The sequence below is a fragment of the Phyllostomus hastatus genome, unplaced genomic scaffold (genome assembly GCF_019186645.2).
Source record: "Phyllostomus hastatus isolate PE091 unplaced genomic scaffold, TTU_PhHast_1.1 phas_scaffold_93, whole genome shotgun sequence".
Lineage (NCBI taxonomy): Eukaryota > Metazoa > Chordata > Mammalia > Chiroptera > Phyllostomidae > Phyllostomus > Phyllostomus hastatus.
The window spans coordinates 36,638,321-36,653,045 of NW_025334042.1; the positions used below are offsets into that span (position 1 = coordinate 36,638,321).

The window sequence follows — 14,725 nt, forward strand, 5'->3', positions numbered from 1 at the left end:
GTAGCAACTATTTCCATATGTTTCATAAGGCAAAATAAGCCAGCTTATGACTGTAATTTGCATTCACCTTTGCATCCTTTTTCATATGTTTGGAGCTGGACCTGCCATGTCTCTAGGACATCTAGGTTTCACATGGTAGCAAAAAAAAAAAAAAAAAAAAAAGGCCACTATCTCCCCTGCTGTTTCCATCTGTGATGTAGGATGGGACCAGGTGTCTTAGATACATTGCCTTTGAAGGAAGCTGAGATAAAGCAGTTTTCCAAATGACTGTGCAATGAGGCTTTCTTGCAAAGGCTGACAAGTGACTGTTGAAAATCAAAACCATAATATTAGAGCTATAATAATTTTAGCTACCCATGATCATTGACTTTCAGGGAGTATGGATTTTTATAACAAAATATATGTGTTACCTTATGCTCTATAAAATTGTGCATTAAAAATAGCAGGATTCACTGAAAACTGAAGATGGAGAAAATAATTCACACGGCATATATCTGTTAAAGGACTTGCATACAAATTATTTAAAGAAATCTTGTGACAATAAAAAAAGGACAAATGGCCTACTCTGAAAATGGGCAAAAAGACTTAGATACTTCACGAAGAAGATATAGCCAATCACCCCAACAAAGGAAAATCACAATGAGATACACTGAAGAGCGGTGAAAATGTCAGTCTTTTGATTCACTCCACCAAATGTTGGAACTGCGGAGCACCTGGCACTCCCACACATGGCTGGTGGGAGTGTGAAACGCCACAAACACTGTGGAAAGCTGCTCGGGAGTTTCTTAAAAAGTTAGAGTTACAACTGCACAATGATCTACAGCTCTGCTCCTAGACATTTATCCTAGGCTAAATAAAAATGTATGTCCATACAAAGACCTGTGCACAAGTATTCACAGCAGCTTTCCCTATAACAATCCCAAACTGTAAGTAATTTAGATGTCCAATAGGAAAAAAAGATAACCAAATAGTGGACTGTTCAAGCAAAGAAATACAACTCAACCATGAAAAGGGCATACCACTGATAAACACCACATAGATACACACTATGCTGAGGGAAAGAAGATCCACACAGTTCATATGTAGAACTCAATTCTAGAACAAGCTAAACTAAACCAGCGATGACAGAGATCAGACCAGTATTTACTCCTTGCGGTGGAGGTGGGGAGAGGGAGTGACTGGGAAAGAGGACAAGGGACGTTTCTGAGGTTTCAGTTCTGTGTTCCAATATGCATTTGTCAAGCTGGTTGAACAGTACCGCTAAGATCTGAAAATTTTATGGTATGTTAATGATTCATCAATAAAAATAATTTTAAAACTATAACCAGAACAAAAATGACTGTGCTTATAACTTAAACAGAGGTAGGTAGAAACCAGAACACTAACAAACAGTTACTAAATTATTATACCTAGGAAGATATTTGGATCACTGAGACGTGCATGTTAAAGTGGCTAAAGCCTACCTCGCAGGATACTAGAAACACACGAAGCACGAAGAGTGTAAAAGCTGTTGACACTTGAAGTAGAAGGTGCTGGTGGGGTGCTAAGACAAAGCAGATGGCAGTGGGACTCTGAGGCAGCGGGGCTGCTGACGTGAACGCAGGAGGTAGCACAGTCTGCCACAAGCCGGGGCCCTGCAAGGCTGGGTGGCGCTTCTCTGGGGAGCAAGGCCCAGGTGCAGACACTTGTTTTTAATTTTCTTAAAGCGCAGCTGAAAGGCCTCCAGCTGCCTGTCAGCAGCCAGTGAAGGTTATAGTTCTATTCCTTCCAACCCAATTCTAGTCCCAGGAAAATTGTGAATAAAACAATGTAACTTCCACATTAAGCTAACATGTCATTACCCATTTGCCACTCATGAATGAGGCAAATCATGTGATAGAAACATACTCTAGCAGAACCGACTATATGTACTAAGAATAGCCAAGTACTGTTTTGCATTTGTCATGGTATTTATAAAGTAACAACTACTGCACTTTCTAGAAGAGGATACTGAGGCTTAGAGAGGTAACGTGATTTGCCCAACTCTACCCAGTTGCTCTTTTGCAGACTTAGAATCAAACCATAGGTTTATCTTCAAATCCCATGCTCTTAATCCTTAAACTATACTGCCTCCTGGATGGTTTCATCCATACTGCATCCTTTATCTGGGAAAATTTAGGCCCCCATCCCATCAGAGGTATTTGAGCAAGTTATGTTTACTTTGGTTTTCACCTCGGTCCTCACTTCAGCATCTATCTTTAAGTGTCTTGACTACCTGAATCCCCCTTTCCTGTCTCGTTTCCCTCTTGTGAACTAACTGTTCAGGACATGTGGCTCTCACCTTGAACCCATCTTCAAATCTGTAAGGCTGTTGTCTGTCCTATATCTCATGACCTCCATGCTAAAAATAGCACGCTAGAAGAGTTTCCAGTGAGATCACCTAGGTGAAAGCCTTCTCTCAGCTACAGAGTTCACATATAGACACTATGTTCCAGTAAGGAGTTATGATCACAGAAGCCTCTCAGGCTCTCTCCCCAAGGAAATATTCGTGGTTTCTAAAGGCAATTCATTGTTCAGTAGATGAATGACTCAATGATAATTTCATATCAAATAGGCCCCAAAAAAGGATGACTAGTAAAGGGGTTATAGTTTGGATTACATCAATTAGTTTATGTTTCATATACATTAGGTTCAACCTTGTGTGCTGAATGTACACCCTAGACTTAAAACTTTTATTTTGAATCCCTTTTTAAAGCAAACATTGATTTATACATCTAGTATTACCTTTGTTAACAAGACACTTAGAAGGTAAGAAGCAGAGGAAGAAAATATGTAAGTAACCATTGAAGAACTTCAGCAGTTTTGATGCACAGTTCATGGAGGCAAGCATGCACACTAGTTATGTCATGAACCATCCAGTCCCAGTGGCAATGGGAAACTTGAACAATATTACTTATTCAGCATTAAGATCTGAATTTCTACTCAAATGTCACAAACAACTGCCTAGTTCCAGTTTGTGAACACTGTCGTTGACCCGAACCTTGGAACAAAACAACTACATCCCCACACACTTTGCCAGTGAGCCTTTCTTAGATGTAGCAGAAAGTAATTGCCTTAAATACTTAATGAACTTATTAAGCTAACCTGAGAGTTTCAGAAAAACTAAATGGATTTAAGCATTTTAATTTTCTGACTCAGAACTCAAATGTCTGACTCAGAACTTGTTCACGTGTGGTGGCAGTCATCGTGCAGGAACGGGCCAGGATGTTTGTGTGACAACTGTCTTCCCTCGGTGACCTTTATTCACAGTCTATCTGGAAAGTCTGCTATTTAGCACATGTCCAAAATATCTGCTACCTAAATCTTCTCTTCTTGCAAAGGATGATTTTTAAGGGAATTGTTGGGAAGATCTTCAGAAGCAAATGGTCGTCAGAGCACAAGCTTGACATGCTTGCCTTTTTTATGTAGCAAAAGGTACAATTATGCACAGGAGGTCATAAAGCCAGGCAGGTGTGAGCAACTAGGGGGGCAGAAATGAGGCATCCACCCTACTTTGTTGAGCCAGAAAAAAAATGCAAGCATTCAATCCAGGGCAGCTGGGTTAAATATTTTAATACTTTTAATAATATTTGGACCAATTATCTCCTGAGGATAAACTGTGAAAACAATAGCAAGTTCATAATATCAGGAATGTATATTTTGGGATAAATTATGAAAGTTGACTCTTCAAAGAAGAAATCATGGGGGGGTGGGGGGTAGAGATAAATTCTTACTTTTATAAAACTATGGAGGATATAATATTGATTCAATCAAAAGATAAATTTAACTGGGCAAAAAAAGTAGTCCTGTAAGCACAGTGTCCAAAGCAAATACACTATGAACTAAATTTGGTTTTTATTCACATCTTGACACAAACACTTCTAATCATACGGGAACCTTCTCTCAGGCCCTCTGAGCAAAAATAAAATAACATGTAGATTATGTCATCTAAAGTATGCCTTACATTGTGTGACAAAGTGAAGCAAAGCAATCCAATATTAGAGTGATTAAAAGCTAGTGAGTTCTGTGAGATTTAAAAAATAATAAAAGGTTGAATAACCACTGCTATTTCAGAGCTAGCCAGTTCCTTTAAACACTCACACAGCCTCTCAGATATCAGTAGAAAGGGTGTAATAAATCCAAACCAAACACGTATCTGAAAAATTTCATCTCTGGTTTGCCATAACCTTGTGTTTGGTTGTTTGTTATCCAAACTGATAGGTTTCTATTAAAAGAACATTTATTCTGCTAGAACAAGAAGCTGGCTGAACAAAAGCAATTGTCTGATAAATGGCCAAATAAATAAGCTGTATTTTTTAAGGTTCTATAACAAAATAGGCTTATAAATAATCTGACATCTGTAATTTGACAGTTGCCTTCTCACCTATATCCTTAGTAAACACTCATTTTTTAGGTGATATGGGAAAATGGAAAATATTCTAATTTGTAAAGCAAAATATACAAAGAACACATTTAAAAAGAATTTTCATGCCTATTTAATATTTGGTACACATGAAATTCTTAAGTATTTTGCCCAACCCTAAAATTACTACTTAAAAGAAAATGGAGAGACACGGTCTTTTCCACCATATGATGAGTAAAACTAGCTAGCAAAATCAGAGTAGAAGAAAACAATTTGCAAGCTCAAATATCCCATGCGAACAAGATTTTTTTCCTTGTTTACTTTTACAGATACAGAGATGTTATATTTAATTTTAAAAGAAATAACAGTCACAGACAAACCTAGCTTGTAATAAACAAACAAAAGGAAAGTCCGTGGTTAAATCCATCTAGCTAGCTACTAGGCAAACCTCTCTGAAAGCCCCTAAGACCACCTTCTGGAATGATTTCATTGTCATAAATGTCTTAATAACACAGCAGCTGTAATCTATAAAAATGGCTGGAGTCCTTTTGCCACATCTCAGAGTGGCCGATATTGGGACATGACAAATATTTGCTACTCACTGTTCAGTTTTCTTGTCTTCCACTCCAGTGTCTGGCAAGTGTTCACTAGCTCAGTATTTATAGTCTGGAGACTTAGTTGTTCCGAAATTGCTTCCTCTAATTTATGCAGCAAAGACTTAGCTTTTTCACTGGCAGAATGGGCTGTGCCATCTCGATCCTCAACCTGGAGGTATACAGTTAATACTGGATTTTCACAATGTGGCCAGGAAAGAAAGCAATTGAGCACTCACTGCTATGCACAGGAAACTGAAAATGTGCTTTTCTTCTCAGGGAAGTGATAAGCTTCTACTGAACTTCTGCAATTCTGTGTTTGCATGGGCTTCGTACGCCTGAGCTCTATCTACAGCCCTAAGCGTCTTGATATGTCAAGTTGCCTCTTTCTGCAGCGTTGACACCGCCTCTCTTACAACGCCCCCTTTACTTCCTCTGCTCACTGCTAGTCTCAAGGGACTGAACTTCACAGTTCCTCTTTGGGCGTTTTTTGTTGTTATTGTTCCTTCTCCATTTTTACTTCATGGTTTTAAGGACATCTGAGGAGCCTTCCCCTAAATATAATGTAGTCAAAGGCTGCCCTACCTGCTCCTCTGCATCCTTCTGCCGTTGACTGGCTTCTTGGACCTTCTTCCTGAGGATGGCTTCCTGGTTGACAGCATCTTCTTGCAGTGGTTTAAGGGCTTCTAGTTGTTTCTGTCTGTAGTTAAAAAAAAAAAAGCCCAAACCACAAGCTGTCAGTGACATTTCAACTAAGAGTCACCCCTGGAAGTTGTGACAAATTCAGGCTTCATACACTTCCTCAGAGATCAGAGGAAAAAGTGAAAGTGTTTACATAGATATAAATGCTTCACCAATATAGAATTTTAATTAAAGCAATCATATTGATCCCTTAGCCTGATACCTTCACTTTATGATAAGGACATTTCGTTTCCTATTTTACATTGCAATATTCAGTTCCCCATGAGCTACATTCATAGCACTTCATACTGGTGGCCAGTTGCTTTGAGGATGGAGCTAATACAATGGTGACAAGTGTAATATTTACACAGCACAGGTAGATTTTTCAGAAAAAGAAGGAAAGAAAAGCAAAAATGAAGGAGAAAAAGGAAGAAACAGGAGTTTCATTTCATGACCTTGGCCTTTTCACTTAAAAGCTGTTAATCATGACAGAAATATGTCCATGAGAACAGGAAGGGCTGCTTCCAAGCACAAATGAAAGCTACCTGTTAGTATTTCCTCTGTATCTTCCCTTCCTGGAGACCTTCCCCTCTGTTTCTTCCTTACCCCAAATTTCTTAGTGTTGTCATGTTAACTTTCCTTTGGATCTGACTCAATTCTCAAAATACATAAAAATGCATTCATGCCCTGATCACTGATGAGATTATTTGAACATGCTATGTATCAATATATCAATTATTATCTGGAGACAAGTTGTCCTGAATAAGAACCTTAGCTCAAAGGAATGATGAACATTGGGAGTTTTGGACCAGTGAGGAAAATGTTGTCAGGTTTAGCCCTTTTGTGTGCCTCTCAAATGTTAACACAGTCAGAATCCCATTGTACATTGTCATAAATCCTGCCCTGGTTACAAAAAAGACTAGGTGAGAGAGAAGGAGACTACAGAATGCTTTACCATTAGAATAAACAAGCAAACAAAACCTTAAACAAAACTGAAACTATCTAAACATATTCTACTAAGATTGTTCAATTCCTTATGGTCAGATTTTTCTATTCTTAAATTGTGGTGAAAACATTTAACATGAGATCTACCCTCTCAATACATTTTTAACTGTGTAGTACATGCCAACTAGAGGCACAACGTTGTACAGCAGATCTCTATATCTTATCCATCCTGTGTAACTGAAACATTACACCTGTTGAAGAACTGCAACTCCCCATTTCTTCCTCCCCATCCCCTGGAAACCACCATTGTACTCTCCGCTTTTGAGTCTGATCATTTTTAACACCTCATTCAACTGTAATTACTCAGTGTTTGTCCTTCATGACTGGTTTGTTTCACTTAGCATAGTAGCCTCTAGATTCATCCACATTGTCACATGTGGCAAACTTTTCTTCTTTTTTAAGGCTGAATAATATTTCATTGTAGGTATATACCGTATTTCTTTGTTCACTCATCCTCTGATGAACCTTCAGGCTGTTTCCACACCTTGGCTATTCTGAATAATGCTGCAGTGAACATGGATGTGCAAATATCTCTTTTAAATTCTGCTTTGAAATATTTTGGATATATACCCAGAAATGTGATTGCTGGATCACATGGTCGTTCTATTTTTAATTTTTTAAAGAACGTCCATACTGTTTCCACATAGCAGTTACACCATTTTACATTCCCATGAACAACATACACGAGTTTCAGTTTCCCTTGTCAACACTTGGTATCTTTTGGGTTTTTTTTTTTTTTTAAATAACACCCTTCCTAACAGGTGTGATTCATTCATCATTGTGAATGACTCATTGTGGTTTTTATTTGCATTTCCCTGATGATTAGTGATTTTGAGCATCTTTTCATTTACCTCTTGGCCAATTGTATACCTTCTTTGGAAAAATGCCTATTTAAGTACTCTACTCATTTTCTGTTTCTTTCACTAGGCATTTTTTTAAATCCCACCCCCCAACTTTGGTAATGATCAGCTTGTTCTCTATATCTATGCATCTATTTGTATTTTCTTTTATTTATTTGTTTTGTTTTAGATTCCACTTATAAGTGAGATCATATAACAGGGTGTCAAACTCACTTTCACTGGGGGCCACATTAGCCTTCTGGTTGCCTTCAAAAGGCTAAAATGTAATTTTAGGTCTGTATACATGTAACTACTCCTTAACAGTTTAGTGAGAGCTCAGCACCCCCGCTGGGTAGAAACAAGGTGCCAGGCTGGATAAAACAAGGTGGAGGGCCAGATTCAGCCCTCGGGCCTTGAGTTTGACACCTGTGTCATATAGTATTTGCCTTCCGCTGACTTAATTCACTTAGCATGATATCCTTTAGGCCCATCCATGCTGTCACAAATTGCAAGGATATTCATGTATAAAGTAATATTCATATGTATTCATATATATAATTAAAAATATATATCACATCTTCTTTATCCATTCATCTGTTGATGAACATCTGTGCTGCTTCCATATCTTAGCTATTACCAGTAATGCTGCAGTGAACATTGGAGTACATATATCTTTTTGAATTAGCGGTGGGTTTTTGTTTTTGTTTTTTATAAATACCCAGAAGTGGAATTGCTGAATCATAAGGCAGTCCCACTTTTCATTTTTTAGGGAATCTCCATGCTGTTTTCCATGGTGGCTGCACTAATTTACATTCCCAACAGTGCACAAGGGCTCTCTTCTCTCCACATCCTCTCTAGTACTTGTTGTTTGTTGTTTTATTGTTAGCCAGTCCGACAGGTAGGAGGTGATGCCTCATTGTGATTCTAATTTGCATTTCTCTGATGGTTAATGACATTGAGCACCTTTTCATATGTCCTTTGGCCATCTGCACATCCCTTTGAATAAAGTTCTATTCGGGTTCTCTAATTTTCAAACTGGGTTATTGTTTTTGTTGCTGTTATTGAATCATGGAAGTTTCTCATTATTTGAATATTAACCCCTTATCAAATATGTGGCTTGGAATATTTTTTCTCATTCCATATGTTACCTTTTCACTCTGTTAATTCCTTTTTCTGTGCAGAAGCTTTTTAGTCTGCTATAGACCCACTTGTCTATTTTGCTTTTGTTACCTGTGCTTTTTGGTGTCATATCCAGGAAATCATTGGCAAGACCAATGTCATGAAGTTTTTCCCCAAATTTCCTTCTAGGAGTTTTACAGTTTTAGGCCTTATGCTTAAGTCTTCACTCCATTTTGAGGTGATTTTTGTATGTGGTATATAATGTTTTCAATTTCATTTGTTTCTTTGAGGATATCTAATTTTTCCAACATTATTCGACACTATTCATTGAAAAGACTATTGTTTTCCATTGTGTATCCTTGGCACACTAGTCAGAGTTCATATATGCATGGGTTGTTCCATTCTCTTATATTGGTCAATTTGTCTGTCTTTAGACCAGTACCATAATGTTTTGACTACTGTAGCTTTATGATACATTTTGAAATCAGGAAGTATAATACCTTCAGGTTTGTTCTTTCTCAAGACTATTTAGGTTATTTCAGCTGCTTTGTAGTTCCATATGAGCATTAGTATTATTTTTCTCTGTTATTGTAAAAAACATGCCATTAGGATTTTGATAGGGATTACATTGAATCTGTAGGTTGCTTTGGGTAATGTGAACATTTTAACCCTATTAGGTCTTCCAATCCATGAACATAAAATGTCCTTCCATTTCTTTACATCCTTAATTTCTTTCAGCAATCTTTTGTAGTTTTCAGTATACAAGACTTCATCTCCTTAGTTAAGTCTATTCTTAAGTATTTTATTGTTTGGGGTATGATTTTAAATGGGACTGCTTTCTCAGGTTCCTTTTCAGCTAGTTCACTATTAGTTAATAGAGCTGCAACTGATTTTTGTATGCTGATTTTGTAGGCTGCAATATTGCTAAATTTGTTTCTTAGTTTTAACAGCTTTTTGTGGAGTCCTTAGGATTTTCTATATATAAAATGATGTCATCTGCAAACAGACATGACTTTACTTCTTCCTTTCCAATGTGGATGCCTTTTATTTCTTTTTCTTGTATAATTGCTCTAACTCGGGCTTCCAGTACCATGTTGCATGGAAGTGGTGAGAGTGGTCCTGCCTGCCTTGTTCCTGAACTTAGAGGAAAAGCTTTCAGTCTTTCACATTGAGTATGATGTTAGCTGTGGGCTTTATGGAAATTAGTATAATAATTTCCATTATGTTGAGGTAGTTTCTTCCTATTTCTAGGTTTTTTAATACTTTTATTATGAAAGGGTATTGCATCTTGTTAAATGTTTTCCTGTATCAATTTAGATGCTCTTGTAATATTTATCCTTCATTTTGTTAATGTGCTGTATCACATTAATTGATTTGTATATGCGCAACCATTGTTACATTCAAGAGATAAATTTTACTTGATCATGGTGTATACTATTCTTTTTAAGGTGCTGTTAAAATTGGTTTGCCAGTATTTTGTTGAGGATTTTTGCACCTGTATTTATCAGGAATATTGACCCATAGTTTTGTTTTGTTTTGTTGTTGTTTTTTGTTTTCTTTTTGGTAGTGTCTTTAGTTTTGGTGTCAGGATAATGCTGGCCTCAGAAAATGAACTAGGGAGTGGTCCTTCCTCTTCAACTTTTTGAAAGAGCATCAAAAGAATTTGCATTAATCATCCTTTAAATGTTTGATAGATTCACCAGTGAAGATATTTCAGATTTTACTTATTTCTCTCTCTCTTTTTTTAGCCTAGCTAAAGGCTTGTCAATTTTGTTTATCTTTTCAAAAAACCAACTCTTAATTTCAGTGACTTTTTTAAAAGTTGTTTTTCTATTCTCTATTTTGTTTTTTTTCTGCTCTAATTTTTATTATTTCCTTTTAATAAATTTGAATTTTGTTTGTTCTTCTTTTTCTAGTTCCTTGAGGAACAGTTAAGTTCTCAAGATTATCCATTATCTTCAAATGAAAGCAAAAAGACTATAAGGATGCATAGAAAGCCATACTTAATAATATTAAATTTTTAATCACTTATATGTGTTTACATCTATAAGATAACAAGTTTTATGTATGTTATTTTATTTTGTTTATAATCCTCACCCAAGGATATGTTCTACTGATTTTTTTTTGAGAGAGAAACATCAGTGTGAGAGAGGACCATCCATTAATCAGGTGCCTCCTGTCTGTGTCTTGACTGGGAATTGAATCCTCAACCTAGGTATGTGCCCTGACTGGGGATCAAACCTGCAACCTTTTGTTGTACGAGACAAAGCTCCAACCATCTGAGCCAACCAGCCAGGGTAAGTTTTATGTACTTTATAAATCATAACAATATCAGAAATAGCTTTTTAATAAATTAGATGGACCCTCTACTATATTATTGATATTTAACCATTGAAGATGTTTCTTTCATTGAGATTTTCATTATCACATTAAGAGGTAAGTATTAGCTTTGGGTGTGTGTTTTCAAATTGAACAACTCTCCTTGCTAACATGTCCAAGATTCTAAATCTTGATTTCTACTCCTGCCAAGTCTCAGTCTTCTCCAGACTTTCTCATCCCAATAGCCCCCCATTTACTGAGTTTCACACCAAAACCTCTAGGCCAAGGATATCTTTTCTCTTTTTTCCATTCTCACAACTAACTTACTAGCATGTCAGATATGATCCATCCTCAAAATATTGTTTGGATCCAACCATTTCTTGCCACCTTTACAACTATCACCCTAGCTCTCATGACACCCTCACCTGGATTACCACAATAGCTTTGAACTCAGTGTTTTATTTTTATTTTTTAACATGCCTCAGTAAATATTTTATATTTCAACCAATTACACACATACTGCTGCAACAAGAATTTTATGGAACATTACTCTTACTTTATGAAATACACTCTGATAATTTATATTTATTTATCTTTAAATAGGTCATAATCTAGTAAATTGATATTAGGATCTCTAATGGGTGATCTTTTATTGAAAAAAAATTTTTCTCATTAGTCTCATTGCTTTAAATCTTGCCCTCTATAGATAATTTTTTACCCAGCAGCCAGAACGATCTTTCAAAACACAAGTTATACCACTTCTCTGCTTATAATCCTACGATGGCTTCCCATCCACTTGGAATAAAATCCTCATGCTTAAACATGAACTGCAAGGCTGTGGACCTGGCTGCTTCCTATCTCTCTGGCCTCATCTCCTGCTATTGCCCATAACCCTCTCCACCCAAGCCATACTGGCCTCTCACTGATGTTCAAACATACCCAGCTCATGATCACTGCTGGGCCTTTGCACTATCTCATTCCTTAGCTAGAACACTCTCCAGATCATTACCTAGCTCATTCTGACTTCATTTGACTATTCACTCAATTCATCACTCCTCAGACAGGCCTTCCTTGGGCATTGTTTCTAAAATTAGGGCCTCCTGCCCCGTCATTCTCAGTTTTCTTATCCTGCTTTAATTTACTTTATATCACCCGGGCATTATAATATATACTTATATGTTTATTTGTTCATCATCTGTGTCCCTCAGTAGGTGTTAGTTTCATAGGGGCAGAGATTTCTGCCTTATTTCCTATAAGTCCCTAGGACCTGGGTGGTGGTGGGGCAGTCAGGCAAAGGGCTGAAACTTCAATGTTGTACAAATGATGATGTGCTTTTCTCACCAGGCCCTCAGAGAATCATTTTTCTTCCACTGCCTCCCTTTGATTCATTCAGGTCTTTCCATTCCTCAGCTCTGGAGCCTACTATCTTATGCCAAAATGGAAGCCTTCTCTTCCTAAGCTTACAGACCCTAAAGTTGACTTTAATAAACATTCCCTACCTCATCTAAACATAGAATCCTCTCATTCGCATAAAATACTTTATTCTTTTTCTCATGCATAGTTAAAACCCATAGCCAAATCATTTCATGTGTGGCCTCTATATGCTTTTGTGTGATTTAAATCATATCTAGAAGTCAGGGGTTAACCCATTCTTACACTGATAAATAATATTTTGCCCAATTGCTAGGTCTCTAGAACATTTTTAGTGAACATTATGTCAGATTTTAAGAAGTAGGTAGTGGGGGGTTAATAGCTGTAAGAACATAGGTTTCGAGGCCAAACATATCTAGATCTGACTCCAGCTGTCACTTAATCCTATTTGGGTGCCCTTGGGAAGTTATTGAACCTCTCTGGAGATAAATGTATGTTAAGTTCATAGCACTGCATCCAACATAGTAAGCTCTCAACAAATCGCACTTACTATTATGTAACTAGGTTTCTTGTGTGCCTAGTAGATAATACAGAAGACACACTTACTCAGAGATGACTCTAGTGCAGGCCTCTCTCCAAGTAGTTCTCTGTTGCTAAATAGAAGAATTTCAGCGCTCCTTTTGGTGGGGATGGTATCTGTGTAAGGAAGCTGCATATCCACTTAACCCACAACTCTACCACTAAAGGAAGTCTGGGCTCTTGGCTTCTTAGAAAAAGCAGAAGATCATTTTCTTGACAGTTCCTTCTGGTATTAATTTACCTTTGGCATTTAGTTTCCTTATTTAGGGGGAATAAGATGTTTTTTTTTCTGGTTTTTTTTTAAAGCAAACTTGGTCTCTAATAATGTTTTTTTTTTTTACTTTGTTAAAATTCAATGTACATCCATGTTCATTCTTTCCTTCAAAAAGCATTTCTTAAGAGAACACTTAATACAATACTGGCAGCTATATAAATGGAGGTTCACAAATGATATAATCACTGCCCTTGTTTAGTACATGTGGTATACAAAGTGTAAAATTTTAAGAACTTTCCCATAATCACAAGAATTAAAGTGAGAGGAAGAGTAATATGGTAAATGATTTTACATCGAGAGTCCTCTATTTCTTATGACTTTTTTCACTTGAAATGTAATTAACTAGCACCCAGTGTGATGCATTGTAGCCTGAAGTGGAACTGGAACCTGATGGCATAGGAGTCCACAGACCCAGCATCAGGTTCTTCCATTAGTAGATCTAGCTGTGGATTTTCCAGTAACTCTCAGGCCTTCATCGATTCACTTTATATCCTTATGGCTCTGCCTTGTGTAAAAGTATGAGGCTTTACTAAGTGATATCTAAGGCCCCTGTGGTTAAAAGAATTCTATAGTCTGTAATGCCAAATTTCTTCTCTAGAGAAAATAACATTATACTGGCTTTGACAGATGTTAAAGTTCACTATTTGCAATTTTGAATATGTAAGTCAATTTCAAACAATGTCACAATTCAAGATTATTAGACAAAATGTCCTCTCTCAAAAAGTGTCACCTGAAATCAATATATACAACTTGGAAAAAAATAAACTGAAGGTCATGGCACAATCACAAACGTGTCATGTTTATAAAGCATGGGTTTCTTATATATAAATGATTGTCACCTGGAAAGATATTCTTTTCTGAAATGAAAATATTCCAGCCTGAATCTCTTCAAAATCTCTATCAATTTGGCAAACTCTTTATCAAGAGATTCTTTTTGGTTTCCCAAGCTGTTCAGCATTAATCTGCAAAGATTTAATTTCTCTTCCATGGCATATTTGAATTCCTACAAGGAAAAAAATCACAACACAAGCTCCACTATTCCAGTGTTAAATATAAACATGTGTGGAGGTAATATGAAATGCTGTGGTCATGCCCCTCTCAATGGTATTCACTGTTATGGGTCCCTAAAATTCTAGTCGAACACACACTAATTCTCAATTGCCCAAAGACTGATTATCCTTTAGATTGATTATCTCAGTTTAACAAGTACATATTGGGTAATTATCATGTGCCTAAACTTGAATTTCATTTCTTTTACTTAAGATCGTGGGTCCCTGACCTTTTCATCAATCATCAGAATTGCTTTAGAATAGGATGGGACACGGAAATGCAATAAAGTCAGTATTTGTTGATTAGCATGTTCAAAAGCAACTTAAAAAAGGTTAGTTTGGCAAAGAGGTTGAAATGAACATTTCATAGTTTTCAGAGTTTCCTTCTTATTTTAGCTTAATTTAGAGGCTGATGAACATTAAGTTGTCTGGCAATCAAGAAATAGAGATAATAAGTGATGGATAAATTAAAGAGATTTCTTTTTATGGTTCTTTTCTAACAAAACTGGAAATAG

At 36.7% G+C, this 14,725-nt stretch overlaps 1 protein-coding gene across 1 annotated transcript in view; it reads right to left on the minus strand.

Annotated features, from left to right (window-relative positions):
- IRAG2 (inositol 1,4,5-triphosphate receptor associated 2) overlaps positions 1–14,725 on the minus strand; it is a 74,479-nt gene that overhangs the window by 35,866 nt on the left and 23,888 nt on the right. The window contains exons 16-18 of the mRNA XM_045830126.1: positions 14,001–14,164; positions 5,560–5,674; positions 4,984–5,146 (exon numbers count right to left, since the gene is read on the minus strand). Of these exons, the coding sequence (XP_045686082.1) occupies positions 4,984–5,146; positions 5,560–5,674; positions 14,001–14,164 (442 nt within the window). The remainder of the gene's footprint in view (positions 1–4,983; positions 5,147–5,559; positions 5,675–14,000; positions 14,165–14,725) is intronic.